General features: G+C 41.3%; 1 protein-coding gene across 7 annotated transcripts in view; it reads right to left on the minus strand.

The window, feature by feature from the left end:
- CNOT10 (CCR4-NOT transcription complex subunit 10) overlaps positions 1–22007 on the minus strand; it is a 70738-nt gene that overhangs the window by 19498 nt on the left and 29233 nt on the right. For 5 of the 7 annotated variants that reach the window (XM_047099291.1, XM_047099289.1, XM_047099287.1 and 2 more), the window contains exons 6-13: positions 21477–21563; positions 20539–20622; positions 18896–19013; positions 14711–14860; positions 12861–13063; positions 8721–8842; positions 6762–6938; positions 5505–5585 (exon numbers count right to left, since the gene is read on the minus strand). In XM_047099291.1, the coding sequence (XP_046955247.1) occupies positions 5505–5585; positions 6762–6938; positions 8721–8842; positions 12861–13063; positions 14711–14860; positions 18896–19013; positions 20539–20622; positions 21477–21563 (1022 nt within the window). The remainder of the gene's footprint in view (positions 1–5504; positions 5586–6761; positions 6939–8720; positions 8843–12860; positions 13064–14710; positions 14861–18895; positions 19014–20538; positions 20623–21476; positions 21564–22007) is intronic. The other 2 variants (XM_047099290.1, XM_047099288.1) reach the window with 1 other exon arrangement.

Raw genomic sequence — 22007 nt, forward strand, 5'->3', positions numbered from 1 at the left:
ATCATTTCAACATGTAATGTAAAAAAAGTTGCTGACACATTTTACGCAGTGTTGGCAGTGAGTTTCGAAACCCCTGGCATCACACATTAAACAGCGCGCCTTCCATGTGCTTGGTAGAGATGTGGGAGTGGCTGTGCCACCCCGTACCACAACCGTAGGGTCTACGGAGTACGTGGCAAGAATTCTCTTTTCGTTAAGAAACTGAGCTTTCCATGACATGCCAGAATGCGGAACTGACCAGGTATGAATCATTACTGGTTATATTTCCCAACATCATGTATGTAGAATTGTATTACTTTTTGCAAAATTTCAAAATACCTTAACGTTTTAGTTTTTTTTTCAGTCATCTCTACCCCCAATGTGGGGCTTGAAGTCAGAACCCCAAGATGAAAGTCACATGCTCTACTGACTTAACCACCCATGTGCCCCAAAACCTGAAAATTTTAAGAGCGATTAATTTATATACAGCAAAATGCATAACTTTAAGGGTACAATTTGATGAGTTTGGATGTATACATGTAACCACTAGCCCAATCAAGATACAGAACATTTCTATCACCCCAGAAAGATCCTTCTAGTCAATTCTGCCCCACCACTGCTGCGATTTCTATCAACCTAAATTTGTTTTGTAGTTTTTGCCTGGCACAGAATGGCATAAATGGAACCATACAGCATGAACTTCACACTGCAGGAGAAGAAAAACAATGGTTTTTTAAAAAAATTTTGATGTTTATTTTTGAGAGGGAGAGAGAGAGAGAGAGATGCAGAGAGAGAGAGAGGCAGACACAGAATCGGAAGCAGGCTCCAGGCTCTGAGCTGTCAGCCCAGAGCCCAAGGCAGAGCCTGAACCCACAAATCACAAGATCATGACTTCACCTGAACACTTGACCGACTGAGCCACCCAAGCGCCGCAGAAACACAGAATGTTTTGAGACTCATTCACATTGACTTACGTATCAATAATTTGTTGTTGATGTTTTGAGAGGAGAGAGAGAGAAAGCGAGCGGGCGCGCAAGAGTGGGCGAGAGGGACGGAGGGAGAAAGAGAATGTCGAGCAGGTTCCATGCTCAGCACGGAGCCCGACGCGCAACTCAATCCCACAGCTTTGGGATCATGGCCTGAGCTGAAATCAAGAGGCAGACATGGCGTCGGGGCGGCTCAGAAGGTCGAGCATCTGACTCTTGGCTTCGCCTCAGTCACGATCTCCCGGGTCAGGAGATCGAGGCCCACACTGGACTCTGTGCTCCGGTAGAGAGCCTGTGTGAACTCTCTCTTTGCCCCTCCCCTGCTCGCACACATGAGGGTTCTCTTTCTCTCTCAAAATAAATAAACTTTCAAGAATAAACACATAAAAAAAGAGTTAGATGCTTAACCACACGAGCCACCCAGACACCCCATTAATTTGTTGTTTTTTATAGCTGAGTAGTATAAAGTGGATTACAATGTAGTTACCCATTCTCCTACTAATGGTTATCTGCACTATCTCTGGTTTTAGTCTATCATGAGTAAAGCTGCTATTACTTATTGTGCAGACAAGCTTTTATTTCCCTTGGGTAAGTACCTAGAAGTAGAGTCGCCTTTTATTTGAAAATGTTGTCACCGCATTCATTTAATTTAAGGCTGTAGAACGCGTGTATGCTTTCTTAACTGGATGAAACGGAAGGCTCTGCAGAGCTCTGACAGATTCAGGAACTGAACAATATTCTAACAGCGTTCATCTGAGCTTCACAGTTAAACTGCCTCGTTAATTTCTGACACATTTTCCTGATTTGGGGCAAATCTGTTTTAACTGAGAGAATATTTTTCTGAAAACTATCTTAATTCTAATACAGAATCTCACAATTCCTTCAAAACAGATCTGTCTGAAACTTGGTTAGAATGAGTATCTTTTGGAACCCATCTTCATTTATACAGAAATGAAAAAACAAGAAAGGACTCGAGAGGCTGTGAACCGATACTATAAGAAGCAGCCATTAGAACACTCATGATAATTTACTGCATATTAGTTATGCTGAAAATAGGAAATGAGGTTTTACATTGGTGTCTTGGGTATTACAGAGCACAAGGGGTCAAATAGAACAGTCCATAAAAACTAAAGTATACACTAGTCACACACTTTTCCAATCACATAAAAGAATGCAGGTCAGAAGTGGATGAAATCTCTAAGAATTCCATGATCTTAACAGCAAACCAATGTGCTCAGTGCCCTTCCTTCCACAGAGGACAGCTGGCCCCTGCCACGGAGCTGCCCTTTAACACACCCAACTGCATTAGGAGCCTTTATAGCTTGGGAAATTACCCACAAATCTTTCACAACTCCTTCCCTGCACCATTTGTCTCCACATTACCATCACTGCTATCCTGCACAGCAGTTCTTCTATGAATCTACCCTAAGGCTCCTTCCATCTTGTCCCACCTCCTTTCTCCCGTCTGCTCCATGAAAAAAAAGGTTAACAGATTCACGCAAACCCATCTTCACCTCCCTTTATGATGACGGAATTCCCCAGGGAGGCCCTCTGCCCCTTTCCACAAAAATAGGGAAGTGACGTTCTTTTCTCTAGAAATCACCAGTCCTCCCACCAGGACACGCGGAAAGCCAAGAGCTGTGCCACGAGAGGTACAAAACTCTGAGAGGAAGTAGAACACCCCACACGTACCCTTCTCTTTAATGCCACTTTAAGAATGCAAGATTAATTTACACAGCTCTGCAGCCCTTCGACCATCATGGAATAAAATACTTGTTAATCGCATGCATAAGACAACCCTAAGATTAATACAACACTCAAATAAATTTGTAAAAATTAAATCTAAAAACTGCTTAAATGCTCTCTTCATTAAGGATTCTCCTTAAGAACTGTGTCCAGTGATACTTACTGCAGCATTATGTGTAACATCAAAGACTGAAAACACTATCAACGGCTAAAAAGAATGATACACGTCATATCCATAGAATGTAATTTTATGCCCCTATTATAAAGAGTGAAACAGAGGTTTGTCCCAATACAGAGCAATCTCTAACGACACACTGTCAAATGGGAAAAGCAGGGTACAGAACAAGGTGGACACTATACAATTGTTAGTGTGCAAAATACCATAGGAATGCCTGGGTGGCTGGGTCGGTTAAGTGCTGGACTTTGGATTTTGGCTCAGACTGTAATCTCACAGGTCATGGGAGCAAGAAGCCTGCCTGGGATTCTCCCTCTCTCTCTCTCCGCCCTCCTCGACTCATGTGCATGCATGCAAGTGCACACTCTCTCTCTCGAAATAAATGAAATAAAACTTAAAAAATCCCATATATCCTTTTGCTGACATATGACTGAGAAATCTCACCGGAAGGACATAACAGAAACCAGTCACTGGTCATCCCTCTGGAAGATCTTGGAAACAGAGGACTGTGATGGGTCAAATTTTACTTTACACTATGTCATTCTTTTTTTCTTTTTAATACTTTACTTATCCCAATGTGGGGGCTTGAACTCATGACCCTGCGGATCAAGAGTCCATGTTCTTCCAAATAAGCCAGCCAGGCACCCCTACACCACATAACACTTTGTACTGAGATTTTTACCATACAAAATAACCTATTAAAACTAAATGAACCCTTAGACAGACATGAAATACAGGTGGCTCCATAGAGACATCTCTAGAAGACATTAAGCAGTAATACTGGGGGAAAACAGTGTATTTTCTGGCAATAAAGCATTTTCCCAAATATTGTCCTGGCTGAACATGACAATCTACCTCCTCCCTACCAGCTCACTTTATACCAAATACAGTTTAGCTTTACATAACCTGCTTTGTTTTCACACATTTCTACTCAGGACAAAAATCTAGCACAGTGAGTTTTAGTTATACTGTTGGAATTTGACTGCTTTTTAAAAATTCAATTTTAATTTATTCAATGGCAACCTTCTTCTGATATTTTATTTTTGTTACAGCACTTTCACTAGTAATTTGTTATAGTACTTTTATTTTCTTGCTATCTTATCACTACAAGAGAATTCAAGAAATTTTACTCTAAAGATTACTGAATAAAACATTTAATTATCTTTGTCAAATTAAAAAAAAAACAAAAAAAAAACCCCAAAACACTACTTTCAAAATGTACCTTAAATGACCAACTCCCCGTTTCTAACTAAATTTGAAATTTAAGATTTTCCTCTCTATAATCAGAGGATTAATTCTTCCCTCCTGATAATAAAACCCAGGCCAGAGAGGGCATTACTGCAAAGTGTGAATTTATGGTATACTTCAACAGAGTAAAATAAAGAGATAAAAAGTTGTCGTTTAGGTGAACATGGTGCGTGGCACCCCGAGCTCACGGACAGCAATGCCCTACTGTGAACACGCTGATCTGACAACATATGATCAGAAAATGGCGTATCTTCATTTAAGTGGTGGGGGGGAGGGGAGGGGAGGGAGAAGAGAGAAAATGGTACATCCGGCTGGCCAATCTTCCTCCAAAAACACTAGGTATGCAAGGAGGGGCATCACTAACATTAAGGAAATATCTTCCTTTCTTAAAGAGTTAGGAAAAAACATATCCAGTAAGAGAATGAAAATCAGTTATTCCACCATTCAGGAATAACCACTACGAAGGTTTTGACACAGATCCTTCCCAGATTTTTTTTTTTTTTCAAACAGACATATACATGTTATTTTATAAAAATGTAATTTTAAATGTTTACACATAAAATCTCAACATCCATAGTTCTGTTTCATGCTTTATTTTGAAAGTTAAATTAACTTAATCAAATGGACTACTATGAAAAATCAGACACAGCATAGATTCCTAAACCTTGTTCATTTAGATAAAACAAAATTCTACATGAAACAAAAATTTAGATTGGTGGTTGTGGCAGTGCTAGAACACATGTGTGAATTATTTTCTAAACCTTGGAGGCAAGAAGGCCTTTCTACACATTACATGAAATAGATAAAAAGTAAGAGCAGTGATAAATTTGATACTTAAAAAATGAAATTCTGGGTGCACCTGGGTGGCTCACTCAGTGAAGCATCTGACTTCAGCTCAGGTCAGGATCTCATGGTTTGTGGGTTTGAGCCCTACGTCTGGCTCTGTGCCTCCCTCTCTGCCCCTCCCCAACCTGCACTCTCTCTAACAATAAAGAAACATTAAAAAAAATTTAAAAAGGGGCACCTGGGTGGCTCAGTCGGTTGAGCGTCTGACTTTGGCTCAGGCCATTATCTCGTGGTTTGTGGGTTCGAGCCTTGAGTTGGGGCTCTGTGCTGACAGCCTGCTTCGGATTCTGTTTCCCTCTCTCTCCACCCTTGCCCTGCTCGTGCTCTTTCTCTTTCAAACATAAATAAACATTAAAAAAAATTTATAAAAAAAGATAATACATTCTGACTAGTAGGGTTTATCACAAGATTGAAAGACTGGTTTAACATTTGACATTCCACCAATACCATTCACAATATCAACAAAATAAAGATTAAAAATAACATGCAGTAGCTGCTATGCTAACTTTTGTTTACATACTTACTTTAAGTTTTCTAATTCCTGTTTTCTCAATGGAGAGGAAGGTGGAGCTGGAATGAACTTATCTCCATCATGGCTTTTACTGCTAAAATAAAGACAGACTCTTAATTATGAAGAGCAAATAAGCAATTAAATACAAAATTTGGTTGCCCGATCCCCACTCCCATGCAATTTTTTATGCCAAAAATGCAAAAGAGCCAAAACAACCAATGAAAACATGCTTAGTAACTTGGTAACACCAATGTGTTAAAGCTATACTGTATTTCAGCTTCTTTTCTCCAATACACAATATTGCTTTCAAAAATATCTAATTGTTGGGGTGTCTGGGTGGCTCTTTCAGTTAGGTGTCTGACTTCAGCTCAGATCATGATCTCGTGGTTTGTGAGTTCGAGCCCCGTGTCGGGTCCTGTGCTGACAACTCAGAGCCTGGAGCCTGCTTCGGATTCTGCGTCTCCCTTGCTCTCTGACCTTCCCCTGCTCATGGTCTGTCTCTGTCTCAAAAATAAAACATTAAAAAAATTTTTTTTTTAATTTCTAATTGTAAACAATATCTCTACAAAGGAGACCACTCTCGTATTTTCACACATTTCTCATTCTTCTGATTGCTTTTTTTTTTTTTTTATCAACTACAGTAAAAGATAACCTCTTGATGGAGGCGGAAAAAACCCCACAGTTTTGTTTCAAATTTTCTTTAATGAATGTATTTTTATAATAATCCAGAAAAAATGCTGGGAGGAAACACTTGAATTTAAAGGTGCTATGTGTAAAAATAACTTTATATATGATGGTGTTTTATGATTACTAGAAACTCTCTTAGTTTCTAGAGATTGGTATAACATTTATACAAAAAAACCTAGAAATTAATAGAAATATTCTAGAGGTTAGTGATTTACGGTATATTAAGACAAAAGGCAAAGGATAAGAAGAAGTGAGAAGTTTTAGGATTTAAGTATTTACTTTAATAAAAGTAAAAACAAAGCCCTATCTCTGAGTGCGAAAGGATTTCTTTACAGCTGTATCTCCTGTCAATGAAAAGCTGTTTCTTTCCACTTTTCTCTCCCAAGGTTCTGTCCTCACTTGGCCTTCACTTTATTTCTCCCTTCCAGAAATACTTAACAGTCATACTTTCCTTTCTTCTTATTCAAAACAGGGGATTTAGGAAATTCAGTCTGGAGATTTTAAGAATTCATCTGTAGGACAAAGGGGCTCACGAAGAAGTCCTGAGGGGCTTCACCAAAGGGGGTCCAAGGGATTAGAATACCTGCAAGTTTCACCGCTTTCGCTGCTCTCCGTGTTCCCACCTAATTGGTTACTGTTTTTAGACCCATTTTCCTGCTTCGGATCTTGCTGTTCTTCCGGTAAGAGCAGCAAGGCGTTTCGGAGACAGATGGCTGCAAACTCCATGCTGGCTACAGGAATGGCTGAAGACTGTCCATCGCTTGAAAGAGTAAAACCGAATTAGCTAAGTAAATAACATAAAAAGTAGTAAGACTTTTCTGTTATCGGGAATAAAACCAATAGAATTATGAATGAGAATGTGCCTTCTGACAGGGAAAAATTTGAAAACAAGCCACTCCAAGAGAATGCCAAAGCACCCAAATCCTAAACGGCGCATATCAAGTGTAGGAAGCATGAATAATACCCAGTTGTATCTCCAGGAATGGAACTAGGGATGGAAAACAACTTGGAGGTGATCTGCAGTGCCCATGTTAATACAACAGAGGAGTTACAGGTAAGGAAAATTGTAACAAGGGCCAGGACAGCTATAGTAAGAACGGGAAAGAAAGGTTACACCTGAGCCTTGTTTCAGTTGATCCTCGTTTTCGAAAATGCTTTGTTTTGCCTTACAATATTTTTTTTTGAGATTTTATGTTATTTTCTTTTATTTTTTAAAATTTATTATTTTTTTTAAACGTTTATTTATTATTGAGACACAGAGAGACAGAGCATGAGCAGGGAAGGGGCAGAGAGAGGAGGAGACACAGAATCCCAAGCAGGCTCCGAGCTGTCAGCACAGAGCCCGACTTGGGGCTTGAACCCACGAACCGAGATCATGACCTGAGTCAAAGTCGGACGCCCAACTGACTGAGCCACCCAGGCGTCCCTTTTTTGAGAATTTATATAACTTTCTATTGATACACCAAACTAAACTTTATTAGGGGGGAAAAAAAAGTGAAAAGTAGTAATAATTTTGAAATATTAAGTCTTTAAAAAAATAAATCTGCAGTATAGCTGAAATAAATTAACACGAAAATAATGTGTGCCAGATACTATTTTAAAACTTTGGGGTGGGGGCTCCTGGGTGGCTCAGTTAAGCGCCCGACTCTCGATTTTGGCTCAGGTCACAGTCTCAGGGTCTGAGAGTTTGAGTTCCGTGTTGGGCTCCATGCTGGTAGTGTGGAAACTGCTTGGGATTTTGTCTCTGTCTCTCTCTGTCTCTCTCTCTCCCCCCCTCTCAAAAATAAATAAACTTAAAAAAAAAAATAATAGCAACTCCAAATTGGAATCTTTCTTTTTTTTTTTTAAGTTTTTTTTTTTTTAAACGTTTATTTTTGAGACAGAGAGAGACAGAGCATGAACGGGGGAGGGGCAGAGAGAGAGGGAGACACAGAATCCGAAACAGGCTCCAGGCTCTGAGCAGTCAGCACAGAGCCCGACGCGGGGCCCGAACTCACGCGAGATCACGCGAGATCATGACCTGAGCCGAAGTCGGACGCTTAACCGACTGAGCCACCCAGGCGCCCCGGAATCTTTCTTTATATAAGATAAAGATGTTCATATTTAAAAGCTATTCAACTGAAGGTTCTGCATGTGACAGCTTTATATTGCTTTGGTTACTTATGTATTTGTATTTTTTTCTCCTAATACTAAGAATCAGGTTTAGGGAAAATACCTAAATAAAAAGCAGCAATGATACACTATATAAAATTTTAAGAAACATCAAGATGCCCTCTTCTGGACATTCTGAATAATGGAACTGAATAGACCGGGTTCTCTGAGCCATCAACATTCTCAGCACATACGTGACTAAACCGAAACCTTGTGTCAGATAATATACACTATGGACTTATATATGAGGCTCTGGTTGTTGAAGTAGAAATAAAACCTGGTTGCAAAGTGGTTCCTCCCATGAAAAATCTTAAGCATATTTTTATACATAAATAACATTGAGAAATAATATCAAATATCTACACTTTCTCTCTCTCTGCATAATACTTACTTATATACAGTATTCTGTATGGACTGTGATGCCAGAACTATTTTACGATGATAGCCTTGACCAACAATAGACTGTACAATTCCTTTCTTACTTGGAAGGCCTTTAGTTTCTTGTTCAGCAGTCTGCAAAAACACAAATAATTTCCAATTAATCAATGCAACTGTAAGACAGGATGTGAAAAATGATCTAGTATTTTTCGAAGTACTCCAAGGAAGTTCCTATGATCCATCAATGTGGAGTTTTGGTGATAAAGGAAATATGTTCAGTACTGAAGAAAAGGATGGTTAATTAGTACATGAAGCGGGAAGTCTGTCATATATGCTATATTTTAATATGAAGTCTGAGGTAATTCTAAGGAAAAAAGGCAATTCAAGAACGACTTAAGCATTTATTTAGAACGATCTAGTTAGAATATCCTACACCCCGGACACCATGCTGCATCAGAGTAAGGAAACAGGAGAGCCACAAAGACTCAGAAAGGGAAGCAACTCTGCTTCCTAGAACCCAGCGTGTCTCTCTTAATTGAAAGCATTAATTTTTAACAACATATAAACTGGGACAAGCTACATGTTAACATTTACATGGGCACAATTCTTTCCTTCTAGAAAATCGAAATTCTAAAACCCTGTAAACATTAGACCGACAACAGTAAAAGCTACCTACACACACACAGTGTGGGATGTCTCACGAACACAGCAGCATCACCTCACTACGAGAACTTAATGTGCCAGCGGCATTTACCTTCCCGTCATTCGAGGTCTCTGGGTTGCCTGCAGGTGGAATCCCACCCCGTCATTTTATAAAGTCACGCAGCTCTCACGTGCAGGAATAAACTGGAGCCGACCCACGTGAACTCGCAGAGCTAAACTCTGCCCTGCAAACAGTCCTTCTCTAAGCACGTTTCTGTACTGTTACTCACTGCTCCTACTGGAACTTTACTATAGTTGTACTTCCAGCCATGACTTCTGATAAAACAGGGATTCACTGTATATTCATTTTAAAAAGAAAATATTACACAGTGCTTAAAAAATACAACAAAACTGCTCTGACTGGAAATTTTGTGTCGAGGGGGCAGCCAAGCAAGATCAATGAAAAATAACAAAAAGTGGATATTCTGAACCATTCTTGGAAGGCACTCCCATTCTGACTTCTTTTCCTATTCGTGGTGATAAATTTACGATTCATCCATACGTTCCTCCCCGATCCGTAAGGTCACACAAGATCACGCAAGGAAGATGTGGAGGTGCAACAGATGAAAACAAAGACCGAAGGGAACTAAAAATCCACAATAATAAACTTTCTTTTTTTTTCTTTAATTTTTGTTAATGTTTATTTATCTTTGAGAGAGAGCGAGCGAGCATGAGTGGGGAAGGGGCAGAGAGAGAGGGAGGCACAGAATCTGAAGCAGGCTCCAGGCTCTGAGCTGTCAGCACAGAGCCTGATGTGGGGCTCAAACCCACGAACTGTGAGATCATGACCTGAGCTGAAGTCGGATGCTCAACCGACAGAGCCACCCAGGCACCCCTTAACAGCCTTCTCTTAAATTGGTTCCATACTCTCCCTATAGTAAAGTCCGTGTTTTTTTTTAAATTAACGCATCTTCTCTCATATATTATACCCATCCAAGTAAGCGTAAGCCCTACTTCTGCCAAAAGCAGTCTGAAGCAATGTCCGTCAGATAAACAGGACATAAATGATCTCCTCAGCATCACCAATTTAACAAATAAACTGGTTCTTTTTTAAAAAGGTATTTTTTCTTAACTTTTGTTTTAGAGAGAGAGAGAGGGCCAGTGGGGGAGAGAGAATCTTAAGCAGGCTCCACTTAAGATCCCATGATCCAGGGGCACCTGGGTGGCGTAGTCGGTTAAGCGTCCGACTTCAGCCAGGTCACGTCTCGCGGTCCGGGAGTTGGAGCCCCGCGTCAGGCTCTGGGCTGATGGCTCAGAGCCTGGAGCCTGTTTCCGATTCTGTGTCTCCCTCTCTCTCTGCCCTCCCCCGTTCATGCTCTGTCTTTCTCTGTCCCAAAAATAAATAAACGTTGAAAAAAAAAAATTAAAAAAAAAAAAAAAAAAGATCCCATGATCCTGAGATTGTGACCTGAGCCCAAATCAAGAGTTGGACACTCAACTCACTGAGCCACCCAGGTGCCCCAAGTTGTTCTTTTTATTAAAAGATGGATTTATTTTGAAGGTACAAACTGCTTTCTTCAGCATTCCTTCTATCCCAACTCAATACATTTTATGGAATTTTATTTAGAGTTTATTATTTCTGCTTTTGGGATTTTACTCTCTGGTTTTATTAGAGAGTGTTTGGGGGTTGTCTTAACGGTCTTTTAGGGCACTTCAGCATCCTTTTAGAAGGAAGAGAGAGCACACAGACAGATAATTATTTTTGGCATATTTCCTGTTTATAGCACAAACTGAATACTCTGACATCCACCAAATTATGGCAATTAAGTCATCTCCACCATTTTTTTAAAATTAGAGATTTAGAACTTTGCAGAATGGGGCGTGACTTCATAATAAAATCCACAGAATGAAGACAGTCCGAAAAGTACTACTTCTAAAAATAACACCTTTATTGTTTTAATTTATTCTTTTCAATGTTTATTTATTTTTTAGAGAGAGAGAGAGAGAGAGAGAGAGAGGGAGGGAGAGAGGCAGGGGCAGAGAGCGAGGGAGACACAGAATCCAAAGTAGGCTCCTGGTTCTGAGCTGTCAGCGCAGAGCCCGACAGCGGCTCACCAACTGTGAGATCATGGCCCAAGCCGAAGTCGGAAGCTCAACCGACTGAGCCACGCACGTGCCCCTAAAAATAAGTAATTGTAAAAGAAAATATTAAGCCTTACTGTATTTCTCTACTCCCTGGTTGATGTAATTCCCTGGTTTCCAATAACTGTCCAAATGAGAGGCCTCCAATACTTAAATTCATGAATGGATTAAAGAGAATAAACCATTCCTAGAGATTTTTGTTTTCAGAAGTACACATTCTGCCTAGAATTATTTGTCAATTAATTTAAGAATTACCAAATAAGAGGGGCGCCTGAGTGGCTCGGTGAGTTGAGTGTCCGACTTCAGCTCAGGTCCTGGTCTCACTGTTCGTGAGTTCAAGTCCCACGTCAGGCCCTGTGCTGTCAGTGCAGAGCCCGCTTCAGAGCCTCTGTCTCCCTCTCTCTCTGCCCCTACCTTGCTAGCTCGCTCGCTCTCTCTCTCTCACAACGAAACAAATAAAAACATTTTAAAAATTAAAAAAAAAAAAAGAATGCTCCAATAAGAAAGTTGTCTTTTAAAAGGCAAATTACAATCCAATAAATCCTTAAAGCCCTTGGAGGACGGCACGCTTCTCTTTCCCCAGGGGGATACAGATCATCAGCCACTTAAATACCACGTGTGACAACCGCCAGGCAACCATCCTTCCCACGTGGGCTTCGGCAGCGGTTCCTCAGGAAGGGGCGAGGGCAGCGACGCATCTCGGGTCGCCGATGGCAGGCACACCTCAGGTGCGAGGCCACCCAGTCTCCACACAGCCAAGGAGCACGGCAAGGGCGGGGGGCGGGGAGGAAACGGGTCCTACGGGCGTCTGGCGATTCTCATCCAAGCGGTCTTGCCCCCACCCCCTGCTGACCGCTCCCCACTCCAGATTCCCAAGGCTTCCAGCAACCACCACGTGCAGAGAATCTAGGCAAGGACACCCACGTAAACCGGCCTCTTTCGCACAGTCACGGGGGACCCTCCTGTGGGAGAGGCAGTCCGACAGTCCGTTTACCGGATCAAAAGGAAAGCGGCGTCGCACTCACGGGGTTACCGCCAGCCCTTTTCTACCCGCCCGTGCAGGTGCCATTCTCAGGCCCTCAGACGACACGGCCCCGCCCCCAGCAGACCACCGTCCCACCAGATACGACCCTCTCAACGACTCCACCTCCTTAATATGACAGCTGATAGAGGCTGCGATGCTTCACGAAGCAGAATGTCAACAAACGACTCTCGGAAACGAAACCTTTCGTCCAACTGTTAAAGGACGGACTACGTACATTCCCTGAGACTCAGAAAGGGAACGAGGTCTCGGACGTCTCCCGGCGTTTGCCGCTTTCTATGCAACGAGCTGGGGGACGGTTCAAAACGATGCCCAAGGGGCACTCACCCCCTTGTTGGCAGCAATGCAGCATTCGGCCAGCCGGAGCCAGAGGCGGGGATTTGCGTGATAAACCTGAACAGCTTCAATCAGACACTCAAAGGCGGCAAGAGGTCTTCCGATGTGAAGGAGCTGAATGCCACAGTTATACAGCAACTCGTACCTCTTGTTGGTTAGTAATGTACACATGGGTCTTCCTGAAAACTTCTTGCCTAGCGATACAAATCAGGTTAAGAAAAAACTCGTCAGGTGAAAAAAAGCAGTCACACTCAAAACATTTATCCCACGAAGTACTTGAATGCTACCTCGTGTAATATCAGTGACCCCACTGCGAAGCTGTAACAGCTCTCTCCCAGTGATGATCGTCCCCCTCAACCCCACAAATATTCTCCAGAGTCATTTCAGTTGCCTGTGCTGGTGCAGCCAGACAGCAATCTTCCAGAAAGGCAAAGAAAAGAGACAGGACCCACGGACTCTTCTGTACCTTTTCCACCTTTTTAGAAGATTGCAGTTTTTTCTTTTATTTTTCAGAGAGACAAAGTGTGAAAAGTGTGAGTGGGGTAGGGGCAGGGGCAGAGTGAGAGAAAAAAAGAAAAGAAAGAAAAGAAAAGAAAAGAAAAGAAAAGAAAAGAAAAGGAAAAGAAAGAAAAGAAAGAAAAAGAAAGAAAAGAGAAGAGAAGAGAAGAGAAGAGAAGAGAAAAGAAAGGAAGGAAGGAAGGAAGGAAGGAAGGAAGGAAGGAAGGAAGGAAGGAAGAAAGAAAAGGAAAGAGGGAGAAAATCCCAAGCAGGCTCCATACTGTCAGCACAGAGCCCAATTCAGGGCTCAAACCATGAACCGAGATCATGACGTGAGCCGGAGTCGGACGCTTAACCGACTGAGTCACTCAGGCCTGATTCCACTTTTTTCGTTTCTTTTAAACTTTCAGTTTGGTTAACCATTTTATTGTCATGTGCTTTCTTACCCAGAAACATGCAGCTAATGTTAGGGGGATTTAGCAACTTTTCTATGAACATAAAAATTAATACACTATACCTACAAAGACTATGCTTCGCTAACTTTTTCAAAGTTTCAGTCTATAATAAATAAAGACTACTTACAATTTTGGATACATTTTTCATCAATTAGTTTTATATTTCAATAAGGTAAATAACTGCTTGGTTTTAAGCATTCCAGGTGAAGGATTCGTATGGTATGGATATTAAATAAAAGACTTCAGGAATTTGCTCAAAAAGATTGTTAGATACTACCAATAACCGCACATGTGAAACCTTGGAAATAACCTATAATAAAACTAGGTTAGGAGTGCCTGGCTGCCTCAGTTGGTAAAGCACGGGACTCTCCATCTCTGGGTCACAAGTTCAAGCACCACACTGAATGCAGAGCTTACTTAAAACAAAAACCAAAACAAAAAAACCCAGCTTAGCAGTTGAGAACTCTCACAATCTATTTTGCTTTATCACGTTACCATACGTGATTACTCATCTCTGTATCCATGAAAAAGTGAACGTAATTTAGGTTTCCTTGATAATTACTCCTACCACCTTGTTATTTGAAGTAGCAATATCTACTAATCCCCAGAGTCAAACCTGTCGGGAAGGGTCAATGTTAATTTTAGGTAGGCACCTGAGGCATACATTTGGACCACTTGATCTCTCACCTACCTATTTATTTTTATTTTTTCTTTAAAAAAATTATCATTTTTTAAATTCCAGTGTACATCAGGTACGGTGTTATATTAGTTTCAGGTATAAATAGAGTGATTTGACAATTGTATACGTGCCTCAGTGCTCAGCTGCTCTCTAGTGTCATGCCCTCCTCAGGCGGTCAAATACGAACTGTCTTCCAGCAATGAGCTCACCTGGATCAGTGCTGCCTGCACTGAGCTGTGCACAAACATTGTCGTTCTCCTGGAGGGCCTTTTTAAAGTAGAAAATTCCCAAATTGTGCTTGCTCATGGCAAAATGGATACAACCAAGATTATTCCAGAACATGCATCTCAAGCATTCACCTGAGAACACAGATAAATTTGTCCACAAGTTTTAATGTTGATACATGCCACACAAGAGTCAGCCACGCAATCACATCCGCTAGGCCCTACAGAAAAGTTCACGAGGCATTTGAAATTTAAGAAACATCTGAAAATTTTGTAAGCTCCTTTCCTTTCAAAATCTTTTCTTACAGGTGATAAACCAACTGTGCACATCAATTTTGTTAGCCTGTTTAGTCTTCGTTTCCGATTCAACTTTTAATAATTATAGGCAAATGATACAATAACGCAAAGGACAAAAAATACGTATTAGTAACATCATATGCATTACATCCACACAACAAAATACTATGTAGAAACTGGAAAGAACAAAGTATATGTGGAAACATTTAAAACAGAAACGTATTCAATGAATAGCAAGAATACCTGAAACAGAACACATAAAATCCTGCTTTTGCTTGTTAAACTTTAAGTCTCTGCTGTTCATTTATTTTTTAAATTTATTTTGAGAAAGTGCATGCGTGTCTGCGCACATGCATGCACAAGCAGGGAAGAGGCGTAGAGGGAGAGAATCCAAAGCAGGCTCCGAGCTCCGCTCGATCCCACGATTGAGAGACGGTGACCTGAACTGAAGCCCAGAGTGGGATGTCCAACCCAGCCACCCAGGGGCCCCTCCGCTGTTTTTAGTTCCTATGTCTTTACACATCACTATGGCTTGGCCGGTTAAGCGTCCAACTCTTGATCTGAGCTCAGGTCATGATCCCAGGTTGTGGGATCAAGCCCCACGCTGGGTTTGTGCTGAGAGTGCGAGCCTGCTTGGGATTCTCTCTCGCTCTCCCTCCTCTGCTGACACCTGCACGTCCACACCCACGCACTCTGCCAAAATAAACATTTAAAAAAATGTATCACTATGGCTGAGCGTCTTTCTCCTCGTGCTTGTTAGGCATTTGTGTCCTGTATTCTGCTTCTTTATGTTCTTTCCACTTTTTCACTTGGTTACAGACATTGTTCCTACTGGCTACCTGTTAACGTATGCTACAGAAAACTTGGGTCACGTCTGTTTCAAATATTACCCATAATGTCATTGGGTCATCTGTCTTGTGACCTGGTTCAGTGTGTGTGTGTGTGTGTGTGTGTGTGTGTGTGTATGTTTTTTTTTTTTTTAATTTTTTTAACGTTTATTTATTTTTGAGACAGAGAGAGACAGAGCACGAACAGGGGAGGGTCAGAGAGAGGGAGACACAAAATCCGAAACAGGCTCCAGGCTCTGAGCTCTCAGCACAGAGCCCGACGTGGGGCTTGAACTCATGGACCACGAGATCACGACCTGAGCTGAAGTCGGACGCTTAACCAACTGAGCCACCCAGGCGTCCCGTGTGTGTTATGTTTTTAATGTTTCATGTTTTTACGTGGTTAAATTTAGTCATCATTTTAAAATTTTTACTTATCTTTAAAGACAGAGTGTGTGAGTGGGAGAAGGGCAGAGGGAGAGAGAGAATCTTTCTTTTTTTTTTAATATATATTTTTTAATGTTTATTTTCTTTTGAGAGAGAGAGTGAGAGACAGAGGCACGAGCAGGGGAGGGATGGAGAGAGAGGGAGACAGAATCCGAAGCAGGCTCCAGGCTCTGAGCTGTCAGCACAGAGCCTGACACGGGGCTCGAACGCAGATGGCGAGATCATGGCCTGAGCCAAAGTCGGCCGCTCAACAGACTGAGCCCCCCAGGCGCCCCGAGAAAGAGAGAACCTGAAGCAGGCTCCAAGCCCAGTACGGAGCTCACCTTGGGGCTCCATCTCACCACAAGATCATGACCTGAGATGAAATCAAGAGTCAGATGTTTAAGTGACTGAGCCACCCAGGAGCCTCTAGTCACCTTTTCTAAACTCTATGCTTCTTGGTTTGATCAAGTCTTCCCTACCACAAAATTAAAATACTCCAGTTATTGTTGTTGTTGTTTTAGCTGCTTTTATAATTTTTACATTTTAATCCTTCATTTCTCTGGGGTTTGTTTTGGTGTAATGAAAGCAATCCAAGCTTCAGGATTCCTCTTCTAAATTGCTTCCCAAATGCTCCAAAACAACTCATTGACAGTCCATCTTTTCCTCAATGATATAAATGCCAGACAGACACAGAAAATTAATAATCAGGATATTCAATACTTAATACTAAAATCTAAAGGTTTTCTTCTGGCATTTTAAAATTAAGCAAGGATATTTTAAAAAGACAAAAACTAGGTTTAGGAAAAAAGACAGTAGGAAATACGCTAAAATGTTTAAAGGAGAGTGCCTCTGATAGTAGCACTGTGAACACTTTAAGAAACATTCTATTCCCAAATCTCTAATGAGCATATTTTGTCAGCAGCAAAACCTAAATTTCACATGTGAGAAGAAAATGAACAATTTTGAAATTAATAACTATGAAAAATATCAATACTCAGCAATCAAAAAGAATGAAATCTTGCCATTTGCAACTACGTGGATGGAACCGGAGGGTATTACGCTAAGTGAAATTAGTCAGAGAAAGGCAAATATCCTATGACTTCACTCGTATGAAGACTTTTAAGAGACAAAACAGATGAACATAAGGAAAGGGAAACAAAAATAATCTAAAACCAGGGAGGGGGACAAAACAGAAGAGACTCTTAAATATACAGAACAAACAGAGGGTTACTGGAGGGGGGGGTGGGGTAAATGGGTCAGGGGCACTAAGGAATCTACTCCTGAAATCATTGTTGGCACTATATGTTAACCAAGTTGGATGTAAATTAAAAAGAGAAAAGAAAAATATAAAAAAATAAAACTGCTGTATAAAAACCTTTCCTATTACATAATCCTAACCATTCACCAGTCAACCACATGCCCTGCTCCGCACTCCACTGCAGAGCCTGACAATATCAATTCTGAAATCTACATCAAGGCAATCCTAAGCAAAATTTTCTCAAGCATACTGAATTTTTAGTCTGAAAGATCATTTCAGTGTTTGGGTGTTATGGGCTTCCGAGGGGAAATTTTGGCAATAAAAACAGCGAAAATGAAAATTTAGCAGAATTAAAAACGGGTACTAGGGCGGCTGGGTGGCTCAGTCAGTTAAGCGTCCAACTCTCAACTTTGGCTCAGGTCACGATCTCACGCTTCTCAAGTTTGAGCCCCATGTTGGGCTCTGTGCTGGCAGCACGGAGCCTGCTTGGAATTTCTCTGTCCCTTTCTCTCTGCCCCTCCCAGACTTGCTCTCTCTCTCAAAAAATAAACAAACAGAAAAGTTTAAAAAAAAAAAAAGCGTACTCAGAATAAACAGAATATCCAAGAACATCATAATGGAACAAACTGCTTTTCTTTGTCTTTTGCCACCCCACCAAACAGAAGAGGTAAAAGGGCAACAGGGGTTGAGTATGTTCGCATAGGCCGTCTGTGCTCAAATCTGAACAGAATCTAAAACAAAATGTATCATAAAACTCACTCATCCTTTGCATTTAAAAAAAAAATTTTTTTCATGTTTATTCATTTTTTTCAGAGAGAGGGAGACAGAGCATGAGCAGGGGAAGGGCAGAGAGAGAGGGAGACATAGAATCTAAAGCAGGATCCAGGACCCAAGCTGTCAGCACAAAGTCTGACGTGGGGCTTGAACTCACGAACCATGAGATTAGGATCTTGAGCCAAAGCTGGGCACTTAACCGACTGAGCCATCCAGGCGCCTCTTCTTTGCATTTTTATTTTTATTTTTAGAAAGAGGTGGGGGGGGGGGTAGCGAGATGGACGCTCGAGGCACCTGGGTGGCTCGGTCGGTTGAATGTCCGACTCTTGATTTCCGCTCAGGTCATGATTCCAGGGGTTGTGGGATCGAGCCCCGCGTCGGCTCCAGGCGGAGTGTGGAGCCTACTTAAGACTGTCTCTTTCTCTATCCCTCCCCTACTCACACTCATGGTCTAAGATAAAAAATAGTAATAAAATAAAAATTAAAAATTATAAAAAAATCACACTGAAGAGAAGTACAGGAGACAACAAAAGACGGAGAGCCAGAAATAAAATAGTGTACTAGAATTTCATAATTTTCTTTTACCTGTTTTCATGAATCCTGGATGCTCAGCAATGTTTGAACTATTTAACAGCTTCACAGCTTTTCGATAATTGCCTCTTAAGTACTCAAAATTGCTTTTAAGAAACAGAGAGGGGGCAGACTGTAAAGAAAATATAAACTGTTTATACTCTGTCTTCACATGTGTAATGTGAGGTCACAATTGTACCACTATACTGGTATGTATTCAAGAGCGTAATTTAAGTCATGCTCACAAAAAACTACAGCTCCAAAATTTTCCATTGCTCTCACAACCCCAAAAAAGAAACCTATCAGAAAGCACCTCATAAACTCAATTCAGAGTTGCCTTAAAAAATCCATACACCATATATGTATATCTATTACACCACTAACTGGAAGCCAACTTAACAGCACTAACTAGGCCTTTCGTTTCAATGACTATTACAGAGACCGACGGTCTCCCTTATTTTTTAGGATACAAATAATCAAATGCTTTTCCAAAGAGGGATCTAAAAAAGTGTCATTCTGTGGACGGAGGAACCGCCTATTTTCGAGAGTGAGTCTTGCCGTGGCAAAGATCACATTTTGGGGGGCACGCGGAGCCTCACTTCTCTGGAAGCCCCCGGGGCGGCGGGCGCACGAGCATGCCCACATCTGCAGAGCGCACACGCAGCCAGGGGGACCTCAGGCATCCCGGCCCCCTCACGCCTCACTCTAGCTTGGCTGCAGGCTTTCCAAGTCCTTGCTCACACTCTGCTGCTTCCTGGTCGCCGAGGAAACAAGGGCTTCCAGGCTCGTTCCAGGCAGCAGTGCCCCCTCCTGATTTCGGTATCACTGCTAGCCTGCAGTGTCACTGCTTCTCTTCTCGTTTCTCTCTCCCCTAGGACTATGGCATCCATTAAGGCAGAAATCATGCCTTTTACCCCAAAACAGGTTTGGTAACGGTTGGCCGGCTAGTTAGGCCTTCCCCCCTTAGCCTCCAGGCTACACCTCAGACCTGGGCTACCATTTGTTCTCCTCAAAAATCACCTGAGCAGTGACCCGGTGACTAATCTGGGTCCTGCCTGGGATTTCTAGGGTCAATTTACCTGAAGTATTCCTACTACAAACCGTATCTCCTTATGACTTCATACTTAAAATTAACACCATTCCTGAAAGCATCGAGAATGTGTACAGTTCTGTTTTTTCCCTCCATAGTCCTAAAAATCATGTATCAGTGGGGTGGACGGAAGGAGCACTGTGTCTCAAGTACTCTGGCATTAGTCAAAGTGAAGGTCAAGCCAAAGACCGTTTGGAAGGGGCAGGTTTGGGCTACAACCGAACCGTTCATCTTTAGTAAGTGGTTTGAGTGTAAACTAAAAAAACCCTGAGGTATCTAATAGTAAATGTTTGGGTGAATTATGATAAACAACTCCCAGAATGCTAGACAGCTATTTAAAATGGTGGTTCTGAGGGCTGCATACGAAGGGAAAATGCAAGCTGCAATTTTACATGAGAAAAGCACCGTATTAAATTAGAGACAAGGTATGATCACTACTGCACAACTCCATGTCAAGGTTCTTATCTACTGGTAGATATACACTTATTAAGACTAAAATAAATTTTACTTAAAACTGGCAAATTAAAGAAAAAAAGAAAAAAGAAAGAAAAGTCAAGAAGAAACTTACATTTCCAGCTGTGTTCATGACCGACTTGATTTCCCTTTTGCATGCTTTCAGGGACTTCATTTGGATATAAGCTCTTACTTTATACTATTAAAAGAAAACGCTAGTATGTAAGAACAATGGTAGATTTACACAGGGTGACGTAGCTTTACTTTCTAGGTAAGGAAATTCAACCCAACCTGTTTACAACATAGTTACGCCAGTTACTTGCAAAAGCAAATTTTAAATGATCTTAAAGAATCTATTTTCACTGTACTCTCAGAAGACATTCTAAAAAACAAAAAAACATGGTAACAGTAGAATAAAACTTATACCCAAATTCCAAGCAAAACTCCTAACAATTCTTTTATTTTTTAAAAGTTACTTTATTTTGGGGGCACCTGGGTGGCTCAGTCGGTTGGGCGTCCGACTTCGGCTCAGGTCATGATCTCACAGTTTGCGAGTTCGAACCCTGCATCAGGCTCTGTGCTGACAGCTCGGAGCCTGGAGCCTGCTTTGGATTCTGTGTCTCCCCCTCTCTGTGCCCCTCCCCTGCTCCTGCTCTGTCTCTCTCAAAAAATAAACATTAAAAATCAGTGTTGTATTACTTTCAGATGCACAGTATAGTGATACAGCACTCCTGTAATTCCTACCAGTTCTTACGTGCCCACAGCTAATTAAGAATGAACTTTAATAGTCTACAAACTGATTTTACCATCCAATACACCCAGGCCATTTCTCTCAATCTTTTATCAAGGAATTAAAAGCAATGATACTGCATTATCGTCTTAAGCAAATGTATTTAGAAGGATGAACATGCTTTTAAATTGTAATACTCCAAAGCCAAAAAAACATACAGGCCTCGAAACATTTACTGCTTTCAATGATCTTCCACATCCTTCATCATTCCTAACTATTAGTAACTACACATGATATATACCCTCTCTCAGAATTTACCCTACCTGATGTATCTTTGATTTTGCAGCTTCTATTAGGGCTCCACTTTCAGCTTTGTGATTAGATCCGTCTTTGTTGGTGTTGTTACCAGTCTGTAGGTGGTGAAACAGAGTTAACTGAAATTAAAATTTTTTTTTTGCCATAATTTTAATCAGTGATTTCCAAGCGTGCTAGTCTGAATCACTTAGAGAGCATTTCCAAACTTCAGAATCCAGACATTCAGGTGTAATAGTCTGGAGTAATAGGCAACTTTTTTTTTTTTTTTTCTTAAGGAAACTCTACTTTTGAGAAGCTTGCACTGAGCATAATGATAGCCAGGTTTAAAAAGCACCGATATTACTCAAGCAAAACTTGAGGTTATCCTTCTGGAACCCAGAATAGATCATGTCATTCCCTTCTTAAAAATTTTCTCTGGTATAAACACTGGCAACATCATACCCTAGATTCCTAGCAGTGTTCAAAAGCCTTCACAATGAGACCCATTATTTGAGTTGCCAATCTCGTCTACTGATCTCCACTGACTTTTCAGGTATACT

Source organism: Lynx rufus, unplaced genomic scaffold, assembly GCF_022079265.1.
Source record: "Lynx rufus isolate CCGP_SWC_20201006 ecotype Redwood Valley unplaced genomic scaffold, mLynRuf1.p SCAF_5, whole genome shotgun sequence".
Taxonomy (NCBI): domain Eukaryota; kingdom Metazoa; phylum Chordata; class Mammalia; order Carnivora; family Felidae; genus Lynx; species Lynx rufus.